Source organism: Malaclemys terrapin, chromosome 2, assembly GCF_027887155.1.
Source record: "Malaclemys terrapin pileata isolate rMalTer1 chromosome 2, rMalTer1.hap1, whole genome shotgun sequence".
NCBI lineage: Eukaryota > Metazoa > Chordata > Testudines > Emydidae > Malaclemys > Malaclemys terrapin.
The window spans coordinates 199,494,356-199,517,109 of record NC_071506.1 but is presented as its reverse complement, the minus strand read 5'-3'; the positions used below and the strand labels follow the sequence as shown (position 1 = coordinate 199,517,109).

The 22,754-nt window shown below is 40.5% G+C and overlaps 1 protein-coding gene across 3 annotated transcripts in view; it reads left to right on the top strand.

The window, feature by feature from the left end:
• The window catches only part of BBS9 (Bardet-Biedl syndrome 9), a 493,563-nt gene extending 478,667 nt beyond the window's left edge, over nucleotides 1-14,896 (top strand). For all 3 annotated transcript variants that reach the window (XM_054019331.1, XM_054019330.1, XM_054019329.1), the window contains one exon: nucleotides 13,270-14,896. In XM_054019331.1, the coding sequence (XP_053875306.1) occupies nucleotides 13,270-13,310 (41 nt within the window). In that variant the 3' untranslated portion in view covers nucleotides 13,311-14,896. The remainder of the gene's footprint in view (nucleotides 1-13,269) is intronic.
• The last annotated feature ends 7,858 nt before the right edge of the window (nucleotides 14,897-22,754 follow it).

The following is a 22,754-nucleotide window of genomic DNA, read 5'->3' as shown; positions in this document are numbered from 1 at the left end:
CATCTATACCTGCAATTAAACAGCCCCTTAGCCTGAGTCTGAGTCAACCAGCAGGGCTGGCCGCAGGAGTCTAATTGCAGTGTAGACATAGCCTCAGAGTGTCAGAGCTAAATACAAGATGGAACAGATTGTTTAGCATCAGTAGTTAACACACATTTCCAGAGACCATACAAGGTGAAATGGCCTGTTAACACCCCTCCAGTCACAAGGAGGAAGGGAAGGGAGCGGGGGGGGGGGGGGGAAGGAGGAGGGGGAAAGCAACTGTGGTGGCGGGGTTGTTAGTGGGTTATAGGTTGTTGTAATACATATTAAGTTTCCCAGACCAGAAGAAGAGTTCTGTGTAAGCTCGAAAGCTTGTCTCTCTCATCAACAGAAGTTGGTCCAATAAAAGTCATTACCTCACCCACCTTGTCTCTCTAATATCCTGGAACTGACATGGCTACATACTTAATTCACATTACTGCTTACTAAGGAAATAATCCTGTACAGTTCATAATCAGCAAAAATCAAATTCCTTACTCTTGTTCTTGGTTTATTTACTGGTCAGTAAAAAGTCAGTGATCCAAGGCAATTGGCAGTGTTGTAGCCAAATCGCTTCCTTTTCATGGCAGAAAATGTATTGATAATTCTGATCAGTGCTGTTGGTGGAAAACATATAGTTGAATTCAAACTGCATCTGTTAGTGAAGACCCACAGCAATTGTGAATGTATAATTAATGAAATTTTGTAAGCATTGAATTCGTTAGCGCAATAGGGCAATAGCCCTTCTATAAAAGCTGGACTTATTTCTCACAAAAGCCCACAAACCGATAAAAGTTATATTGCTCCCCTGCATGCTAACTCTGCTAAGCTTTTATTGTTTCCTGTGCCTCTGAGAAAAACCATGCTGCATTTAAAAATGCTTCTTTCATCATTCCGAGACTTATGTGCAGGCCCATTGGCTTCCGCTAATTGTTGTTTTTGTCTCAGCCAATCTTATGCAAGTGCTAATGAGCCTGATCTTGCAAAGTGCTGTGTTCCCTCAACTCCTGTTAGCTTTATGGGGAGCTGAAGGTGCTTAGAACCTTGCAGGAGGAACCTAGGATCTCACAGATTTGGGAACTTCTTAATTGGATCATCATACTTAAGTAACCTACTGCTGTTGTACCAATATTGAAATTGGCAGCACGGACACTGCCACTAAGACTTAGCTAGAAATAAGGAGTCTGATTCTCCTCTCACTTACATCAGTGAGTCAATGGTGTAAGTGAAAGGAGAATTAGGCTCTAGGTCTTTCAGTAGACTGATTTTTATTACACCGTTAATAGGGGATATAATATGATAGCAAAAATATAAAATGTGTTGTCACTGGTTTTGTTCGTCAAAGCATAATTCTATCACCCTTCATATTTGCAAAAATAGGATTTTAGCCAAAAATCACAGTATAAAAAAAGCAAAAACAAAAAAAACAGGCATAGTATTTGGAAAGAAAAAATAGAAAGAGGCTTTTTAAAAATTCTCTATAGAAGAATTCTCAGCTATTACTTTAATATGTGCCTTTTTTTTCATTTGCTTTTAAGCCAACATTGGAACTTATCAAAAGATTACATTTGGAAAAAGGTCTCGGAGCATTTTTCTCATTCCTTTTAAGCTACAGTATATGTGTGAAATTCAGGATGGGAAAATATTACACAAGTATTAGTTTGCCTTTGTTATTTTTTTTAGAACATTTTCCCCAAATCAGCCTCCCTTCCCTCAACCTTCCCACCCTCCCCAAGATTCCAAAGGAAAAATGACATCAAATGGTAAAGCCCTGTTGAATGTTATTTCCAGAAGAATCCATGGAAATTTTGAATAGGATTTTAGCATTTGCACTATAATGTACCATTGTTAAACAGAAATAGCATATTGAAGAGTATTCACTCCCTGAAAACTTGCTGGTAAGCAAAAACTGATGTTTCTGTACATATTACAAAACACTTAGGAATTTGTAACGCCTCAGATCTGTTAAATGATACGTACAGAAGTAAGAGCTGGAAATCTCCTGTTAGATCATCTTGACCGTCTCCTGGACATTGCAGGATTGTTCTCTCCATTATGGCACTTTGTCTCTCTAACTTTTAAATGTGCCAAGCTATGTGACTTCCATCACCACCTCCTTTGGGAGACTCTACTTGTACATTAGGCAACTTAAATATGCCTTTTCTTGAGTTAATTTCATTGCTTCTAGTCTTACCCCTTTGCATAATACTAAATTCGTAGATCTTCCTTTGCTCTTCGGTTACTTGATTTCTCCCCCTCACATATTTTAGTGTTTCCTAAATCAGCCACTCAGTCATTTATGTTGCTTGTTTCTGAATTTCTTCCAATTCGTCTACATCCTCTGGTACTGAAGAGTGGTGCCATTTCACCAGGACTGTATAGAGCGAGTGTGCCAAGTCTTTGTTGAAGGAGGTAATGCCTCAATGCAAGGAGCCAAACATGCATTCGTTTGTTTTGTGGCCATAGAAATTTCAGGTTCACAAGGAATACAGGACTGCACCATAAGTATGTGTTTTTAATGGGTTCACTATTCATCAAAATTTCATTTAGTTTGGTTTTTACTCTAACCCCAAGATCCCTGTTATTCCACATGTCGCCATGTTGATGGTACATAAAGCCTCATCTAGTTTACAACTTGCACGTTAAGTATTGTAGTTAGCCCTATTCAGAGCTTTTCCTGACATTTATATCATCCATATAAAGAGGATAGCTTCATTATTATTACTTAAATTAGGATCCCAGTCCACTTGTCAAGAGTTCCTTAGGTAGGGTTACCATATTTCAGGTTCCCACAAAGAGGACACTGCTGGAGGGGGAAAGAGCTGGAGGGGGTGGAGAAGAAGAGGGGGATCTGGAAGGGGTACAGTTGGGGGTGCTGGAGGGTTCCTGTGGTGGGGGTATTCACTGGAGGTGGGGGACAGTGATGCTCCCTGTCATGGTGGCAGGGCAGCTGGCGCAAGCCCAAGATGTGGCAATGTCTGTCAGTCAGCACCTCCCAGCGGGAACCCCTCCCCAGGATTGGGACCTGGGTGGGCAGGCGGAGCAGGGACCAATCAGCTGTGGATGCAGGGGAGGGACCAATTGGGAAGTGGACCAATCTGAGCTCTTTCCAAGCTGCAGCTTGCCTGCTCTGCAAAAGCCCCGAACATTTCCTGTTGTTTGAAAAATCCTCCCAGACAGAGAAAGGAAACTCAAAAAAGAGGCTATGTCCTGGAAAACCTGGACATATGGTAACCCTATACTTAGGGCATATCTACACTATGGGCACTACAGTGGCCACAGCAATGGTGCTGCAATTATGACATTGTAGTACCATAATGTAGATACTTCCTATGTTGACAGAAGATATTTTTCCGTCAATGTAGATAATCCCCCTCCCCAAGCAGTGGTAGCTAGGTCAGCAGAATATTTCTTCCATCAGTCTAGCCGTGTCTACACCAGGGGCTAGGTTGGCTTAAGTATGATGCTCACACCCCTGAGTGTGAAAAATTCACAACAGAGTAATGTAGCTAAGTCCATCTAAATTTTAAGTGTAGAGCAAGATGTAGATGGATGAAGAGGGTTGTAAGACTTTTTAACAAGGAGACCATAAGTTTTCAAATGTCACTTTTGAAGTACAATCAGCCTCCATGAATGGAAAATTTCTGTGTGCAGTGTTGTTGTAGCTGTGTTGGTCCCAGGATATTAGAGACATGAGGTGGGTGAGGAATATGCTTCTCTCACCAACAGAAGTTGGTCCAATAATGGAAAACTGCTGTAATTCACATAGGGTGACCAGATGTCCCGATTTTATAGGGACAGTCCCAATTTTGGGGTCTTTTTCTTCTATAGGCTCCTATTACCCCCCACCCCCTGTCCCAATTTTTCACATTTGCTGTCTGGTCACCCTAAATTCACATATCCTTAAGGGGTCTTGACTCTTCCTGCAGGCAGGCACTGGATTGCTGCCTCTATAAGAAGCATTCATTTCACTGCCATTCATATGAAAATAGTGGAAAATCTTGCCCTAAAGGTAACCAACCCCTGCAGTTTTGCCTGTCGATCACAGGGATCACTTGTCTGGGAAGACAAAGCAGTTGTTAATTGTCAGATGCCCAACCTTACACCTTCGGTGAAGACAGTAAACCATCAGAACAATCAATAATTGACAGAAGTCAGCTAGCTAATATAATATAACTTCTTCCAAGGAAAAGGCAAAATACCTATGCACTACAAATGTCTTATTCTTTGTGTCTATCTAATCGAGGCATATGTTGTCCTTATTATATTTGATAACCATTTATTAATTAGATAACATTTCTTATAAGGCTTATCAGCTATTCTGAATGGTATTGGATGTGAAATATAATGTGTAATTAAGTATGATGGTGATGTTTTTGTGGCCATATTTATGTTTTTAGAATTATGTTGTATATATTGCATAAGCCCTCTGAGTGTATTTCCAACACTTAACAAAGTTAAAATCAGCATTAGCTCCAGACTATCCTCACATTAAATACCAATATAAACCTCCAGAATAATATCAACATACACAATACCAGCTAGGGTGACCAGACAGCAAATGTGAAAAATCGGGACAAGGGGTGGGGGTAATAGGAGCCTATATAAGAAAAAGACCCAAAAATCGGGACTGTCCCTATAAAATCGGGACATCTGGTCACCTTAATACCAGCATGGGAAGCAAACAAAAGGCTTTTCAGTCATTCCAATGCAAACTTTTTGTATTCATTTCTGAGAGATTTGTAACTTGGAAAAAACTATTTGTTCTAGATGAAACTGGAAATTAAATCTGGGTCTCCTGTGAAAGCTGTGGATGAAAACATTTTTTTGTTTTGCTTGTTTTCCATCAGATTTTCTCCAAAAATGTTCAGGTTTTAATTGAAAAATCAAAACCCTGAAAACTGATTTTTGTTTGTTTTAATGACTGAATTTTTTGATGACAGCCCAAATATCTTTGATGAAAACGGAAAATTTTCAGCCAACATTTTTGCTTATTTGAAAAGCCATTTTTGTTTGAAAAACATTTAGTTGGAAAATTTTCAACTCGCTTTACTTGAGGCACAAATGCAATGACCCAACTACTGCTTCCCTTAATCAACTAATTCATTCCATTGTTATCTTCAGATTAGATTGTTGTAAAAGCACTCTAACTGGGGCAACATATAGGGGGGGGTATGCTGCAGTCTGAGGTCTGATTGCAGCACATGTAGACATACCTAAGCAAGGTTTAATCTAGTTAGTATGGGTACCAATAGCAGTGAAACTATGGCAGCATTGGCTGTAAAAGCCCACCTGGGACCATGGGTAGTTACATGGGTGGCTGGCCCATTCTAAATCCTATGGTGTTGCAGCTTCATTGCTATTGGTACTTGTGCTACCTAGATTAAAGATAGTTAGGGGATGTCTACATTCGCTGCAATCATACCTGTGATGGCAGTCTAAACATACCAATGTGGTGGCCCACTTGTTAAGGAGAGTATCTAGCTGCAAGCATATTCCACCATAGCTCCATGATCTGGACTGCCTGCCTGTGGGCTTTTAGGTGGAGTTTAAGGTGTCTTTTTCCCCCCCCACCGATAAAGCCCTATGTGACTTAGCACCATCCTCCATGAAATATTGCCTCTCTCCTTCAGCTATACTTCCACATTTGAGATCTGTGGAGACACTCAAGCTAGACTCATTGTCCTTGGTATAAGGGGGCTGCTGGCAGGAGTTTCTCCGTGAGAGGCTCCCTTTCTTTGGAATCTAATCCTTGGTACAAAAGAGCCCAGATCTGTGGACCTTTATGGCACACTGCAAGAAAACTTCAAAAGAAGCCCATGCTGCCAGAGGGAGATGCATAGGTAAAGTGAGGGATTTACTTATGTGGCTGCTGTTCATTTTGCTTTTCAATATATTGATTGTATTTTTAACCAATTGCCTAGTGTGTTATAAGTGTTTTTATAAAGCCAGATAGAAGAAGGCCCCAATCCTCAGTTGTGACTTTTTTATATTATAATCGTAAGAAAACACAGACCACTTAATCAACAGATCACAGTAGATAATGCCATATGGTCGTGCAACACTGCGTGAGGTTAAATATATCATGTTTATTAGAAAATCCTGGGCACAACAAATTGATTTTTATAGACAGAATTTCAGCCTTAAATCAGAACTTAACTCCCTTTGTTTACATCAAACCTTAACATTGCTTTAATGTAGTTTAGTGTGTCAGAGCTGATTTTATTCTTATCATTTTGTGGTACTGTATGATAGGGATGGAGGTGCAGGAGTACTGTGCTCAATGGCAGCTCATTAGTTCGTACCTGTTATTTTGCCTAAAATGTTACTGTGCTTCTAGTTGCTTTAAATCGGGTCCCTAAGTTGTTGTAGGTGAATATAAACAATGTGCGAGGATAGTAGGATGCGCTCCAAACAAGCTTTTAAGAAGTCTTAATATAGGCTGAAGTTCACCGATTAAGGGATGAAACTCTAGTTGTAAGGTGAGTTTCCAGTGGAACATCGGTTAGTCGGGAGAACAGAATAAGGAAATTCATGATAAATTTAATTCTTCCAGTAACGTATCTTCATTTTAAACAGAGTGTCCTCTGAGTATGCTGGAAAGGATGACCAAATTTCTAAATACCTGTCGTCTTGTTGGTGTTCCTTGTGTATGTACTTGGTGGGAATGTTTTTCCATTCCAAGGACATTCCCAATTTTGTTATGCCACAATTCCAGAAGAAGTCACGTTTTTCCAATAACGTACAATACAAGGTCTTACTGCTAACAAAAAAGAAATGAATTTGTCATTCTGTTTAAAATGTAAATTCTTTACTGGAGCATTAAGTAAGCAGTTCAGCAATTTCTAGGAAGTTGGCATTTTGTCATAAAATGAATCTTTCTAATTTGGTGGTTCTGCTGTGGCACAACCACACTCATTGACTGTCTGGCAACAGGGCAGGCAAGTTGCAGGCCCTCATTGCTGACACCATTCAAGGTGAAGTGGGCAGTCAACACCTCTGCAGTTGTAGGATAAAGCTTGACTTATTATAAAGTTATTAAACACTTTTTACAAAACAGTCACTCCATATCTGACTACTCAGTCCTCATCCTCTAAGGAAACCTGCACCACAGCTTCAAAAGATGAGCCTGGGAGTTTACCTTCATAACTACTAAAAAGCATGGACTCAGTAAAGACACTGGATTTATGGCTCATTATAACAGTCTGTAACCCCCTTAACCCTTCTTTGTCCTACAATTGCAAATATGTTAACTGGCCATTTCACCTTGAATGTTCTTGTGCAACATGTGTTAACTCCTTATGTAAACAATATATTCCATCTTGTGTTTAAAGCTGTGACACTCTGAGAATCTTTCCCAGGCCTGAAGAAGAGCTCTGTGTAAGCTCAAAAGCTTGTCTCTCACCAACAGAAGTTGGTCCAATAAAATATATTACCTCACCCACCTTGTCACTCTTATATCCTGGGATCAGATAGATAGATACAACAACACCACAAATATCAATAGTGATGACTGTCAGCTGCAGCTACCATAGTAGCTGCATTCAAATCAGTGACCAAAAGATGAAAAACACTGTATCCCGTTATCCATACTATGGTCTAAGACAGACAGAAATGTGATGAATGAACAGCTTGCTCTCATTCCTACCACTTCCCAAACCAAATGTAAAACAAACTCATTAAATTATATAGTTCTTCTGTGAATGCGGCAGTCTTGCCTTCCCACTCCCACTCCAGTACCATGCCCCTTTCAAATGCAAAAGCCCTCACACACACATATAACTATAAATTAACATTATAATCAATCGGTGACTCAAAGAGGGTGTTCACTCTTAATTAGCTCTTCCACATAATATGGTATTGAACACAGATCTGAGTCCTATTTCTAGAGACGTTTCTCTTAAAGAAGTAAAGAAAACAATCTGTAAATAGCTTGGTCTTATCCATCACCATGATCTATCTTCATAACGACAATAAAAATCATGAATTTATGTCAGTCCCCTAGGCACTTCAAGCTACTCAGTCATAGTTTATTTGGGATTAACAAATTATTGTTACTTTCTTAGGCTTGCTGAAATGCCATTTTGGCACATGTCCATGGGAGAAAGATTACACGTTAAGGAAAGGGAAGCTACATTTTTTGCTCACACAGTTTTATAGTGATAATGAAAATTATGAACAATAGATGGATGGAGTTCTTAGAAGGAAATTATCATGATGATTTCAAGCATGGCTGAAAGGTGCTGGGAAAAGTCTAAGTCTTATCTTGCTAACAAAGAAGCAAAAATAACTTATTAACTTTGGTCATTTGGTACATTTGCCCTTTTCCTCCTTTTACATATTTTATGTTAAGCAGTGACTTTAAAACTTTGGTTTATTTGGAGGCTATTCATGTATGGTATAGGAATAGCAGTATATAAACTGTCCATGAAATTGTGTGTTCCCTCCCCTTTTGTGTGGGGGAAGTGGTGTCTCCTTTCTATAACCTAATCTAAAACCAAAATAGCTTTTTGTTTTCCGGTTATAACAGTCCTGCCTCTGAGTCACCATATGAAACAGAGGTTGGGAAGTCTTGAATACTGTAGATCAAGCACTTCCAAACCAGCTTTTTGGCTGAGTTTTATGCATGCTACAAGCAAACTAATGCACACGAGTATCCAGGATACTCAGCCAGTAATTCATGAGAGTCCAAAATATTCTGCTTGGAATGAATCATAACATCATAGATGATAGGGTTGGAGAAGGCCCCTTAGGTCATCCAATCCAACTCCTCTGCATTTTCTATGATAATTCCACTAGAATTTCATCTAATGAATCTTTGAAAACCCCTAATGTAGGTGACTCAGCTACCTCACTAGTCAGTTTATTCCATTGCCTAATTGTCATGACTCTTAAATGTTGTCTCATGTCTAACCTGAATGTTTCTATCTTAACTTATACACCATTATGCCTTGTTTGACCAATTCATGACTGCAGAACACAGTCCTTTCCTCTCCCTTCTGCAATATATCACTCAAGGATTTGTAATTCATTTAAAATGGCTTTTTTCCCACTAGTCATATAAATAATTCTATCAAGTATCCTTCAGATGTCTTGTAGCACTTTTAGAGAGACAAGGTGAGTAAGGTAATATCTTTCTTTTGTTGGACCTCACCCACCTAGTCTCTCCAATATCATGGGACCGACACAGCTACAACAACACTGCATTCTAGCACTTTTGTCATTTTATTTGCCCTTCTTTGAACTTTCTCTCATGTTTGTCTTTTTATAATGAGGGGCTGAAAACTGCACTCCATATTCTAAGCATGGATTTATTGTTATTACTAATGATATCTCTATAGTCGATGATCACCTTTAAAAACTTTTCAGTTGACAGTGAATTAACATAACTGTGATATTCTGAATACTTGCTTGTATATGAAATATCTAGAGAACAGTGTGAACATTGTGGGGACATTTTCTAGTTGTCAAATGCAAAAAATGGTTTTCAGGCCTGTCATTGAGCAGTTGAGGATGGCATCTCTTACATACTATTATATTCAGTTTTGGTAATTGGAACTCCCAGCGTACTCCTTTAAGGTGAAAATCACCAGCACATGGTCTATGCTCCGACTTAAATCACTCCCATGGTTAAGCCCTATTTTGAGGACTTAGTGCTGGTACAGCACAGGGGTAAATTTCATCATTACTGTTTTCTAAGTAAGGGTTTCCCAGTCCGTAGCTATGTAGATTGTTAATCTTTGTAGTTAATGTAAATTTATCCATGACAATGTTTGCAGACTGCTTTTGTGGGAGATTGGTGGTCTACAGATACTTTCTTGGTGGTCTGCAGAATGAAACATTTTGAGAACCATGCAATGGGGGGACTGGGAGGGTGGAAAAAGACTTGATCCAGGTGGGGAATTCTTTCTAAATGAACTGGAGAATCACTGCAGTATTTTAAATCTTACAACATATTTATTTGTGTTTCTGCATAAGCTTGCCAGAGCATGCTGATGATTAACCTCCCTGATAATAATTATCCATTGTACCATAATTTATCGTATGCCAATTTAATCAATGTGCATTTTACATGGTTCTTCAGGTTAATTAATACTGCACGTAGAAAAGTCTAGGTCATAGCTTGCAAGACTCATTGTTGAAGGACACATCTTTATACATCATTCCATGAGGCAGTTGCACAATTTAATACCAGACATAATTTACACCTCATACATAAATGCACCTCACCCATAATTTACTTATTCCATGATACTTTTAGTCATATAGCGTCTAAGTTCTTTAAATTTGTATTTGGTGCTGTGTCAAAAAGATATGTGAAATCAAGATAAATTGTGCCCACTGAATTTCCTTTGTTCTGCAAACCTATAATTATATCAGAAAAGACTAGCACCTTTGTCTGGGATAATCTACTATATATTTCAGGAATTTACATTGTTTATCATAAGCACTATAATTTATCATGGCCATTTTTAGAAATAACAACATGAAGAAATCAATGTCATGAAAATATAGTTATTGAGACTCTTGGGCGTTATTTTATATCCCAAATAATGATTAATTTTTCATTTTTAGCGCGGAATCAGTGCACAGAATCAGTCAGGACACAAAAGAAAAAGATGTATTAAGTCATTCAGTCCATCTTCCTGCCAGTAACCTGTCCCCTACATTCAGACATTTTCTGGCCTGCATCTTCAAAAGTATCTAATGATTTTGCAGGTCTCAAATTCTGGATGCTGAAATAGAGACCTATTAAAGGAGAAATCCGGCACTTTTAAGGTGTCTTAAGTTGGGCACCCACAATTATTATTCACATTTGAAAACTTAGGCATTTAGGTTTTCTGTCTAGTCTAATTTAAAATGTCCAAATGATGAGTCTTTTCCCTTGGGGAACTATTCTGAAGGCTACAATATCTCACTGTCAGGAAGTTTTTCTGATATTTAGCTAAACGTTTTATTTCTTAATTGCATGCCACTACTACTACTTATACCCTCCTGTCCCAACATAAATAATTACTCTCTCCATGCTGTTTATGCCCTTCAGATATAGACTATCAAGTTCCATATCCACCCTTTTGTTGTTTCTGAGCTAATCTACTAGATGCATATTTAGCTTCTGTAAGATTGTTCCGAAGCAGTGTTTTCAGTCACCAGGTCATATTTGTTGTTCTTTGAGGGCCTGGTCTAAAGTCCAATGAAGTCCCTGAAGTCTTTCCATTGATTTCAATGGATTTTGGATCAGGCCAATTTTTTGATATCTTTCTGAAGCTGAACACAATATTTCAGATGTGATCACAGCGGAGCCATCCATAAACAGTCTGTTAACTCCCTGCTCCATGATGCGATGCCTCTGCAGTTCTAAACTGCATCAGGATTTTTGGCCTAATATCATGTTGCAAACTTTTGTTTCATTTGCTGTAATCTATTACCTCAAGGTCTCTTTCAGCTGCTGCGTCTCTATCTCCCAGAAGCATGCGAGTTTCAGATTGTTTATTCCCCAAATGTATTTCAACTTAAATCTGACTTATTTTTCTGTCCCTCTTGTTAATCTCTCTAGGCTTCATTGCAGTATTTCTTTCTCCTGCCCAATTTCTGCAGCTCATCTTAGTTTTTGATAATCTGCACATATAATTAACCTGCTTCCTCTTCTAAATCATTAATGAAGGCATTACCTAGGATAGGGCCTAATGCTGATCCCTGTGGATCCCCAGCATGTGCTACATGCTAACAGTTTTGAACAAAGGAGCTACCATGCCATAGATGAGCTTTGTAAACCCTGATCAGCTCTCAACATGATATTTTTAATTGTCCTCTTAAACAATAGGCAATTTGGTGAGGGGAAACCTCATAGCTCCTTGGGGAATTAAAGCTCTTGCTGAGAAGCCACCGCTTTGGTCTTTTGTGTCACCATGGTCTTATCCCAGAGCTCTTGCTCTCTGTTTGCCTTTCAGGCATTTTGCAGCTTCAGTCTCCAGGCTCTCAGTAAAGTTTGTTCAACTTCTTGCCCTCACACCCAGCCATTCATTGACATGTCAAAATCCCCTAGTACCAAAAGACATAGCCTCCCTAAAAAAATGAAACTCTGAGGGCTTGTCTACACACAGAGTTACACCAATTAAATTGAAGGTGTGTAATTTTAAACCAGTTTAGTTAAACAGGTGAAAAAGGTTGTGTGGACATGGTTATGGAGGCAGTGTGACTTAGTGGACAAAGCAATGCCTGGGTTATGTTCCTGACTCTGCCTCTGGCCTCCTGGGAAAATCATTTAACTTATCTGTGCTTCAGTTTCCCTGTCCATTGCATGGAGTTAGTGATACTGACCTCCTTTGTAAAGGGCTTTGAGATCTATGGATGAAAGTGCTATATAAGAGCTAGGCATTCTTATATTTATTTATTTTATTTTGGCTTGAACCAAGTTTAGTTTGGTTTTAAGTTAGAACACAATAAGCTACTTTGAAGCTGAAATAAGAGTAAACCCACACTGGTTTGCTCTGGTTTAACTAAACCAGTTTAATTAAACCATGCAAGTTTGTTTTTAGACAGGCTTTAATTTGATTATTCACTCTTCTCTTTTTCCACATTTACTTCAGTCTGGGAATTTTTGACCACTTACTCCCAGATTTCTGATTTCCTTCAGGTTCGCTGTGGTGTGGATTTAGAGCAAATTCAAATTTGACATGCCTCCTGTTGTACTGTTGACGTTTTAAAACAAAAACATCAACAAGGCTTCATAAATGAAACTTCTCCAAGACCAGTAGTTTGCTATATCAGTCTCTCCAAAGTGTCAGCCTTGAATATACATATAGCCATTTAAAAAGATGCGTTCTATTAATAAACAAAGTGCCTGATTCTCTACTGCTTTGCAGCTTTTGTAGGCATTTATACCTGGGCAAATTAGGGGTAAAATGCTACCAATTGTAGCATTTTATATCTACTTGACGTGTGTCCTGTGCCATTTTTTCCTGTGGACAAAGTGGTATAAGTTTAAGACTGTATCATATTGCATATGCACAACAGGGCAGAATTAATTTGCACAGGCAACCTTAATTCTGGTATTTCCTAACTTTTGAGTGCTTGCTTTTGCAACTTTAACATTCTTTTAGCATAGCGTTTTTTGTATGCAGCAAATTATTTCCTCTAGTATAACTAAGACTTTTCTAAACTGCAGTGGAATCAACAATGTATTGTGTATGCTTGCCAAGTATAATCCAATTTCTAAGCATCCTCATCTATCTTTCTCTCCTTTAGATTTTCCGCAGGGTGCACTAGAGGAAGCAGAAAAGCCATGAAAATCTGAAGAGGACCCTCAGGAGAATTTTTCTTTTACAATGCAGCTGTACCAATCCATGTTACTCTATTCTGAATGGAGCCTTCAGAAGGAGAAGGTCCCACTAATTGTACAAAAAAGTTTATTCACATCAAATTGATTAGATTTCCTTGCCAACTACTCATCTTAGCATCCATTCTCTGGATAAAGCCTAACCACTTATGAAACTGTTGTAGCAAATGTTTGTTAATCTGCAATATCAGCCCGCCATAAAGATCCTGTTCACTGATCAAAGATTATTTACACACATTTAAAAGCAAACTTTGTTTCATGGTATGTTTTATCTGATTTTTTAGATATTCTGTACTCCCTCTCCCTTTGCGATTATGTTACCATTTTCTCATAATGTCACAGTTTGAGCAAAATAGCCATCTCCTTTCCTCTTCTGCAGACCAATCACAATTTCCACACAGGTGAATTCACCACAAGAAGAAAGGCAGATTTTCCACCAAGGCTTCCCTATCCCCCTCCTCCCTGATTTATACATTTGCTCTCAAGAGATACAGTGTAAAATATGGTTATGTCAAGGGCAAAATGTCTCCTTCCCTTTTCCTGTTACATAAGTCATGTGAATAAAGTTTACATTGTAATTACCCTAAGCACTCTGACACATGGATCTTCTTATTGTGTTTTTTACTGACACATTAAGTATGCTGATATATGATATTCTTATGAATCAGTCTGTTCTGGTTAGGGACAAGATTTTCAGATATGACTAGTGATTATGAGTGCATTAAATTTTGCTAACCCAATGTGAGACAGTTCAAAGGGGATCTGATTTTCAGAAAGTTTGACCCCTTTGAAAATCAGGTCCTGTTAAAGTGTCTACAAATGGGAAACCCTAAAATAGAGGCACCCAAAATCACCTTTGAAAATCTTGGCCTAGATTTTTGAAATGTCAGGCGCATAAATGAATTACTGAGAGTAACATGGATGCAATGTCAATGTAAAGATGTATGGAAGGGTCTGAAAATAACTGAGACCTGGCTCCAAGATATGCAGCCAACATCTGCTTCCTTTTGGTTTGGCCTCATGGTGGATCAGACAAAAGTACAATTTCCAGCCTGTTTGGCAGCGTATTCCTAGTGGACAAGTGTACACATTGCAAAAGCTGTCATCAAACTTGGCACCCGTGTTGTCTATCTCAGCAGAGACACCAAAGACTTTGGCTATGTCTACGCTAGCACTTTTGTCGGTAAAACTTTTGTCAGTCAGGGCATAGGCGCTGACTTCCGCTCCCGCCGGTGGGTGCTCAACCCTCCCTCTGCTCCTGGCCCCCCCGACTCCACCCTTCCATGAGGCCCTGCCCCGCCCCCATTCCAACCCCTTCCCCCAAGTCCCCGCCCCAACTCCACCCCATCCCTGCCCCTATTCTGACTCCTTCCCCAAATCCCCACCTCAGGCCCGCCTCTTCCCCACCTCCTCCCCTGAGTGTGCCACGTTCCCACTCCTCTTCCTCCCTCCCAGAGCTTGCTACGCTGCCAAACAGCTGTTTGGTGGTGGCCGGGTGGGAAGCTCTGGGAGGTAGGTGGAGGAGGAGGTGGGGCAGGGCGGGAGGGGAGCTTGACTGCCGGTGGCTGCAGAGCACCCACCAATTTTTCCCCGTGGCTGTTCCAGCCCCGCAGCACCCACAGAGTCGGCGCCTATGGGTCAGGGTGTGTTTTTTCACACCCCTGACTGACATAAGTTTCATGGAAAAAAGGGCTGGTGTGGACAGCACTATGTTGGTGGGAGAGCATTTCCTGCTGACATAGCTACTGCCGCTCATTGGGGGTGGTTTAATTATAATGAATGGAGAGCTCTCTCCCACTGGCATAGAGTGGCTACACAGGAGACCTTACGGCACCACAGCTGCAGCGGTACAGCTGTGCCACTGTAAAGTCCATAGTGTATCCATAGCCTAAGTCAGCATAGAGATTCACTGTTCTAACTTCTCACTCATAGAAGAGATTCCTTCAGTTCAGTTATGAAACCTGCTGGCAGGGGTGACAATTGCAAATTTATATTATTACTGTCTGCCATGTATCTGTTCCGTGGATAAAGAGGGAAGTTTATTCTCCAGGACTTCCAGTCCAGTAACTTTGATAAGCACGAAATCTATTTTCAACCCCTTTCCCCCTTGCCCCTCTCCAAAAATCATTTCCTCCTTCCTGTACCAATTGTGCATTGCCCGTTAGCCTCCCATGCAGTTCCATGGTGCTGCACCGTCAGGAATATCAATAACGTTTATATCACTGCAATTCTACAGAGTTTTTTTTAGCTGACTTTTTAAATGGAGCCAAGCAGCCAGGGAGCAGGTGGCCCTGGATCTGGAGTGAAGCTGCAGGGCTTCCATCCAGATGGCCCTGTCCCCTGGCAGCTGTCAGGGAGCTACAGCTCATGGGGGCCAAAAACCTCCCTGGGGGAGAAACTCCACCTCTCTGGCCTGGAAAGATTCCCCCTGCTGGAGTGTTCTTCCCTCTCTCTCCCTCCCACATGTTTTCCCCCAGGAGAGCAGTATATGACCCATTGTAAGGAGACTCTGCTGCTCTGCTAAAATCGCACAATAAAGTAATCTCCTGTAGTCTCCATACACACCTCAGTGACCAAAGAAAATCCATGGGGAACTGATCAATTACTTTAGCTTATTAGGCTTAAACTTTAACCACAGATTTCAAATCTTCTCTGGTCTCAGTGGCTGCTAGGTAACCTAGAGAAATCAACTACAATTACTATTAAAAATCCCTTCACTGTACCATAGAAGTGCCATTACACTGTAGAATCCTGAACCAAAGAATCCTGTACTATTATATACATATATACTATATGTGGGAAAGAAAACCATGGGGCTTTAGTGGGATATATTACACTGTAATACTTATCATTATTAGATCTGATCCAATCACCTAAAACTGCCATTGCCTTCAGTGGGAGTTATGGGTAAGCAATGAGTAGAGGTTCAGGTCAGTTATGTGAAATGCTTGTATTTACATGACATTTATTTAACATCAGTGAAACATGTTTGTGTTGGTGTTGCTCCTGTTTGCTTATTTTACTCCACGCTGTGGGAGGGGAAGGCTCTATGGGGAGTCAACCCATAACACTGTTGAAGGGGGAAAAACATATTGGTTATAAAACAAAGAAAGAGAAAATTGTGCATAGTAGTATTTTATGGTCTCTTTAGAATGTGATAAATTATGCTATTCAATAGTATCATTGGGATTTAAAGCAGCGATATTTGCACTGGGTACAAAAACCATTTGTTTTTCCCATGGCCAAATAATCCAGGTAATTCAGAGGAAATAAGTCACTGCAATTTAGTGGTTTATAGAACAATGCAACAGGAAATAGTATGAAGAAGCTCTCAGCAGTGTTCAGACTTAGTATGATTTTTTTTCTTTTAAATCTGATCTTTGTGGCTGGGGGAAAAATCAAGGAGAAATTAGAAGATACTTTTTAAAAAAAAAAGTGAACCAAGCCAAAAATATGAAGGAAGCATTACTAATTTCAGGGGACCAAATGTTCATTTCTCAACATCAATGTTTCTGAGGCAAAGAAAGATATTACTGGCGATGTCATTCTATAATGTGCAGAACTTGGCAACAATACTTTGTCAGGTCTCTTGCTAATAAGTAGACCACATTACTGCAAAATGAGGTTGGGATGTAAATACAATTTTCTTATCTAGAATCCTAGTTATTTATACTATAAAAAGAATACTCATATAAAACTTCTTATTTTCATTCAACCAAACTTTAATATGCAGAGTGTCTATGCTTCATCAAGTTATTTGAAGAGAATGTTATATTTGATTTGGTTGTTAGAGCAAAATAAAGTTTAAGCAATCATTTTGTTAAAATCAATTTTAGACATATCTAAATGTAGAATTAGTGACATTTTAATACCATCCTATCAGTGGTCCCAACTATTGTTATTGTTCATAGCTACAGCACTTTTAAATGTGTTTTCTAAAATAAATCATAATATGAAATGAAATATACATTTGATTTTCTTTGAACAGTTGCATTTTTTGTAAAATTTATTTGCTGAACAATATTTGTCCAAGGGCTTTTTCTTTTCTTTCCCCCCCCCCTTGCATTTTTAGAACAACACACTAATAGGATTAGTTATCTAATGACCAAAATCCAGTTGAGTTTCTGAAAACTTGGGCTCAGTTTATCTTTTGGGGTTTGAATACAATCCTGAATTCAAACCAACAGATCCTTGTGGTTTGCCTATTCCCACATTGATTCTTCTGTCCAAATAGTATTCAGCTAAGACAAAGAATAACAATATTTCTATATTTCAAGGAACTGGATTTCACTTTAAAAATAGTATGTGTTTTCTCCTCTTCAACATTTACTGTACAGACTGTATTAGAGGTATATCTGAATGTTCTTATACTTGTTCTTGTACTACATATGAAAAGTAATTTACTGCCATGAACTAAGGTATGCTGAGCAGAGATTGTAATTTCCATGTGAAATCCTTTCAGTAGAAAAAAAATTACAGTCTATGACTCATGCTTAATAAATATCTTTCCTTATCAAAATATCCTGTTTACAAAGTCTATATTTTAAAAAGAAAACAAGCTGCAAAGGTATTTGTACAATATATGGCACCGTTCTGTGCCAAACTTCTGTTATTGCTTTGTTTGACATTAGTCTTGAGTTTGCTGTTGCTTTGTATTCAATTACTTTTTGACACAAAACTTCCTGCACACTGGCTAACCTGTAACACGGCATCCTTCCAATATTTACACATCATTCTCACATGCATGCTATAGTGGACTTAATGCCTTTGCAACCCTAGAGATCCTTAATTTTTCAAAGCATGGATCATGTTCATTCATATGAATCATGCTGTGACAAGTTCACTGAGTGCCCTCAATTCCTGGTGGAAGCAGTGAAATATTTGGGGTGGTCAGCATCTCACAGAAGGCAGGATTGGCCCTATGATTAGCAAATGTGATCTAAAGCTGCCCTGTCTTCAGATGCACCAGTTTTATGAAAACAGGCCATTCAGATGCTGTTGTGGATCATGAATTAAAGCCAGGATTGCCACTGGCCAGAGGTGAGACTAGCTAACCCTTGCGGTCCCTTCTAAACCTATGGGTCTATGAGTCATATAAAGATTGAAAAACATGGTTTGGTTTAGCGTCTGAAACCACTTCTCTACAGTTTTTGCAATTTTATATAATAAACAATGTCAGGAATTGCTATACCACCCCCCAAACTCCACATTCTTACAGATGAAAGGAAGTTTAGAACCTGAAATATCAAACACAGGATTAAAAATAATGTTCTGAGAGATTATTTATTTTGGGATCTTGGTATATCTGCTTTGCTGTGTGCCCATATGTCTTAACTGTGACCAACAGATCACCGCACAGATATCTAGCAGTTTTATTAGCATTAAATGTAGAACAAGTGATTTTAATTAGTCACAGGGTAGAAACATAACACAGTTAAGTGATTTGACTTGGTATCTTCTGGCAACGGGTCTTGGCCACCGTAGTCTGTACATCTGCTCTGATCAGGAGCACAAAAGAAGTGCAAAAAGCAGAGATCTATCCTGACTCTTTACTTGTTATTAAATACTGTGGTATTTCCCAGATGTTTCAATATTGTAGGAATTTGGATGGGCAATATAACACACTAGTAGTTAGACTCAATTATTGTTACAGTTTGAAATTTCCTGCTTGTGACTACATTAGCGCCCTCTCTCTCTCTCTCTCTCTCTCTCTGTGTCCAATAGGACAAGTTTCAGTCTAAACCCAGTTATTAAAAAAGGTGGAAGAAGGGTTGAAAAAATTAACCAGTTATCATAATAAGGACTAAATAAATAACTAAGAGTCCTGGAAGGGATATAAACCCTCAGGCTTCAGGGCATAAATCAAACGCTAACAGGGGTTAGGAAGAAGCTTTACCTCTAGGCAGCTTATTTCATAACTGCCTATTACAGAACTTCTTACATCTTCCTCTAAAACAGCTGGGTATTGACTATTGGCTAAGAAAAGCTGTGGAGCTAGAGGGACCACTGGTCTGATCCAGTATGGCAACTGCTGTGTTCCTCTTCAGTCTGCCAAAACAGCATTTTCCTCATGGGAAACAACCAGTCTGCTCCAATTTCCTGTTTTAAAGTTAATCTAACTTATTTATCTGGCCCCCTGTCTGTAGTATTTAAGACTTGGTATAGTGCAACTACAATGTATTTCTGCAGTGCCTATCAGCACTACTGTAGTGCTAATTTTCATTATAAAATGGAAAGTCATTGCACTTGTTTTTGGAAAAACAATTAAGAGTCCAGTGGGAAATTACAGAGATAACAATGATTGGTAAGAGCTTTTAATTCATCGTCTGGAGCAGGCTAGAGAAATGGAATGTTTCCTTAGCAGGAATAACCAGTCCAGGCCATCCTTCTCAAAACACGACCCACAGAAGCTGCCCAGCTGGGTACTAACCGATACTGTATTCAACTAGAATCATAGAATCATAGAATATCAGAGTTGGAAGGGACATCAAGAGGTCATCTAGTCCAAACCCCTGCTCAAAGCAGGACCAATTCCCAACTAAATCATCCCAGCCAGGGCTTTGTCAAGCCGGGCCTTAAAAACCTCCAAGGAAGGAGACTCCACCACCTCCCTAGGTAACGCATTCCAGTGCTTCACCACCCTCCTAGTGAAATAGTGTTTCCTAATATCCAACCTGGACCTCCCCCACTGCAACTTGAGACCATTGCTCCTTGTTCTGTCATCTGCCACCACTGAGAACAGCCGAGCTCCATCCTCTTTGGAATCTAACAGAACATAAGCTACAGCCTTTGTTCTGATTATGTATGCTATTGGCTGATCCGTGAGCCTGAGAGGAGGACATTAATCTGAAGCCACTACTGCAAACCGATTAAGAGCCCAATCCTAGCACTGTTGAATTCACGTAAGGATTTTGATAGAAGCAGGCCTGTAGCGAGGCGGTGGGATACCCCACAGCCCCGCTGAGGGCCGAACCTCCCCTAATACCAATGTGGGCGGAGCCGCCATGTCCGGCACCCGCCCCTCAGAGGTCACGGCGCTGACCCTGAAGTATAAAAGCCCGCCTGCCGAGCTCAGTGGAGAATAAGCTGGCAGAGAGAGCAGATGTCTGTGGCCGGGCTCCCGTTTGGGAGACAGCAGCAGGCCGCGACCGGCCTGCTGACTCACCAGGCCAGCCAAGCCTACCCCTCACCCGTTACCCCGAGGAGGACTGGCCAAGCCTGCCCCTTTCCTGCTATCCCGAGGAGGAGCCGAACCTGCTCCTTTCCAGCTACCCCGAGGAGGAGCCGAGCCTGCCCCTTTCCTGCTATCCGGAGGAGGAGCCGAACCTACCCGGAGGAACCGATGCTGGTGGAGAGCACCGAGGACACTAGTATGGCCCAGGTACCATACGAGGGGGAGTGTGAAAGTAGCCCGGGGGCAGCCGACCCCAGTCTGGCTGCAGCACTGCCAGAGCCGATGTCAGTGCGTTGCGGCCAGGATCCCCACTGACAGCAGCGAGTTTCCGCCGCTGGGGCCCTCCTTGGGTGGCAGACTCCCCCTTTTCCCTGGCCAAGAGAGGCTGGGTTCTTGATTGCCTATTTGATTGCTGCCCCACCCTGACCTAGGGCCTGGGCTGCTACGAACATTGACTCAGCCCCTGTTTAAGGGCCTGGGTTCCCGAACTATTGGCTCAGCCCCTGCTTGAGGGCCTGAGCTCCAGACTGTGTGGTTGCTGCCCCCGCCCTGATTGAGGGCCCGGGGCTTTTTCTGACCTATTGTCTCAGTCCCTGTGTAAGGGCCTGAGCCCCTAACCGTGTGTTTGCCGTCCCACGCTACTGCTGGACCAGGACTGACGGCGGACCAGAGCGAGGCAGTGGGATACCCCACAGCCCCACTGAGGGCCAAACCTCGGCCGAGACTACTACATGGCCCCAGCTCTTCTTTCATTGGTGGTGAATGTCACAATAGCACAGCTATAAATAAATATTAGTCCTACTTATATTTTGACATAAATAATGAGGGTCCCTCAAAAGTGCAGCTCTCCCAAGTAAAATTTACAACAGGATGTCAAGGAAGACAGTAGAAATATACCATTAGTCAGTTACTTCATTCCACCCCAGAAGTGGCTGCAGCTTAACAATGGGGAAGGTTACATTTTACTTAGAACCTATTAGCCTGAAAAATTCCAAAGCCTGGTACAATCTATAAAATGTATAGGAGTTATTTCACTCACTCCTGAAACAGTGTCACTTCCAGGATGGAATATGGCACCGGCTGAACAGCCACAGCATTGCTATCCAATAGGACAAGTTAAGAAAAATATCGTCTTCGTCTGAAACTGTGGAAGGAACGTATTTGCAGGAGGAAGGTTTGGTAAGCAAAATGCAATTGACCAATTTAGAATTTGGTCAGCACAGGAGGCTTGTACCTTCTATTCTGAAAATTGGCACGGTTCTCCTAAATAAACACACCCATTATTAGTGCCTCAGTTTCATGTGCCATGCCAAAGATGGCACCTCCATCAGCACAATGCCATCTAACATTCAGGGACATTGGCTCATTGTGGATTCAGAGGGAAGAGTGCCACTTATTGAATGCACTCTCAGCACACTGCCTAAAACGCCCTGAATTTTCCTTAGAGGTCATTCATCCTCATACTAGCTAAAACTAATCTTATTTAGCTTGCTAGCTCTGATGAGATCAGAGTCCAAGGTGGTGTGGCAAAGTTTACAACGTGTTTTGGAACATCTGAAATGAAATAAATATCCTATTGGTATTGCACTCATTTACTGGCATTGTAGTATTCCTTAATAGATGTAATATTTTAGCTGGGGAATATGTTGAGAAGTGGGTCGATTGATGATGTTAATCCAATTCATTAAGAGGCAAACATTCAATAATGAATAGTTACTTAAAGTGCCCACAACATATTTGAACCATGGACAGAATCAATTGCCAGACACATAAAGGAGTTTATTGTAGGTATCCTTCCCCTGATGGTACAGTGAGGTGGAGACAGTTGGGATCCATAAATATCAGTTTATTACATATATTATCAAGCAGAGGAGGGGGAGCTGTTTTTCTAGGAGCCTGAATAAAATTACTTCTCTCTGCTACGTTGTTAATTGTAACCAGGAACTCTTGCTGAAAAACACAAAGCTGCATGTGCTGGGTTTGAATATGTAACAATACAAACAAGAAGAGTATATACTAGTAACATATTTGACTTCTGTGTCTAGGAGCTACCTAGATATTTTGTTTACAGGGTGGTAAAGACTGGATGTTTATCTTGCTTAATGGAGGCTGGGCAACTTCTTTGTGGAAATTATACATTAAGGTGTGTGTGGCCATGGAGGATCCCCTAGTCCTAGTGGTGAAATCAGTGTTGTTTTGCTGTGCAGGAAGAGGATGGGT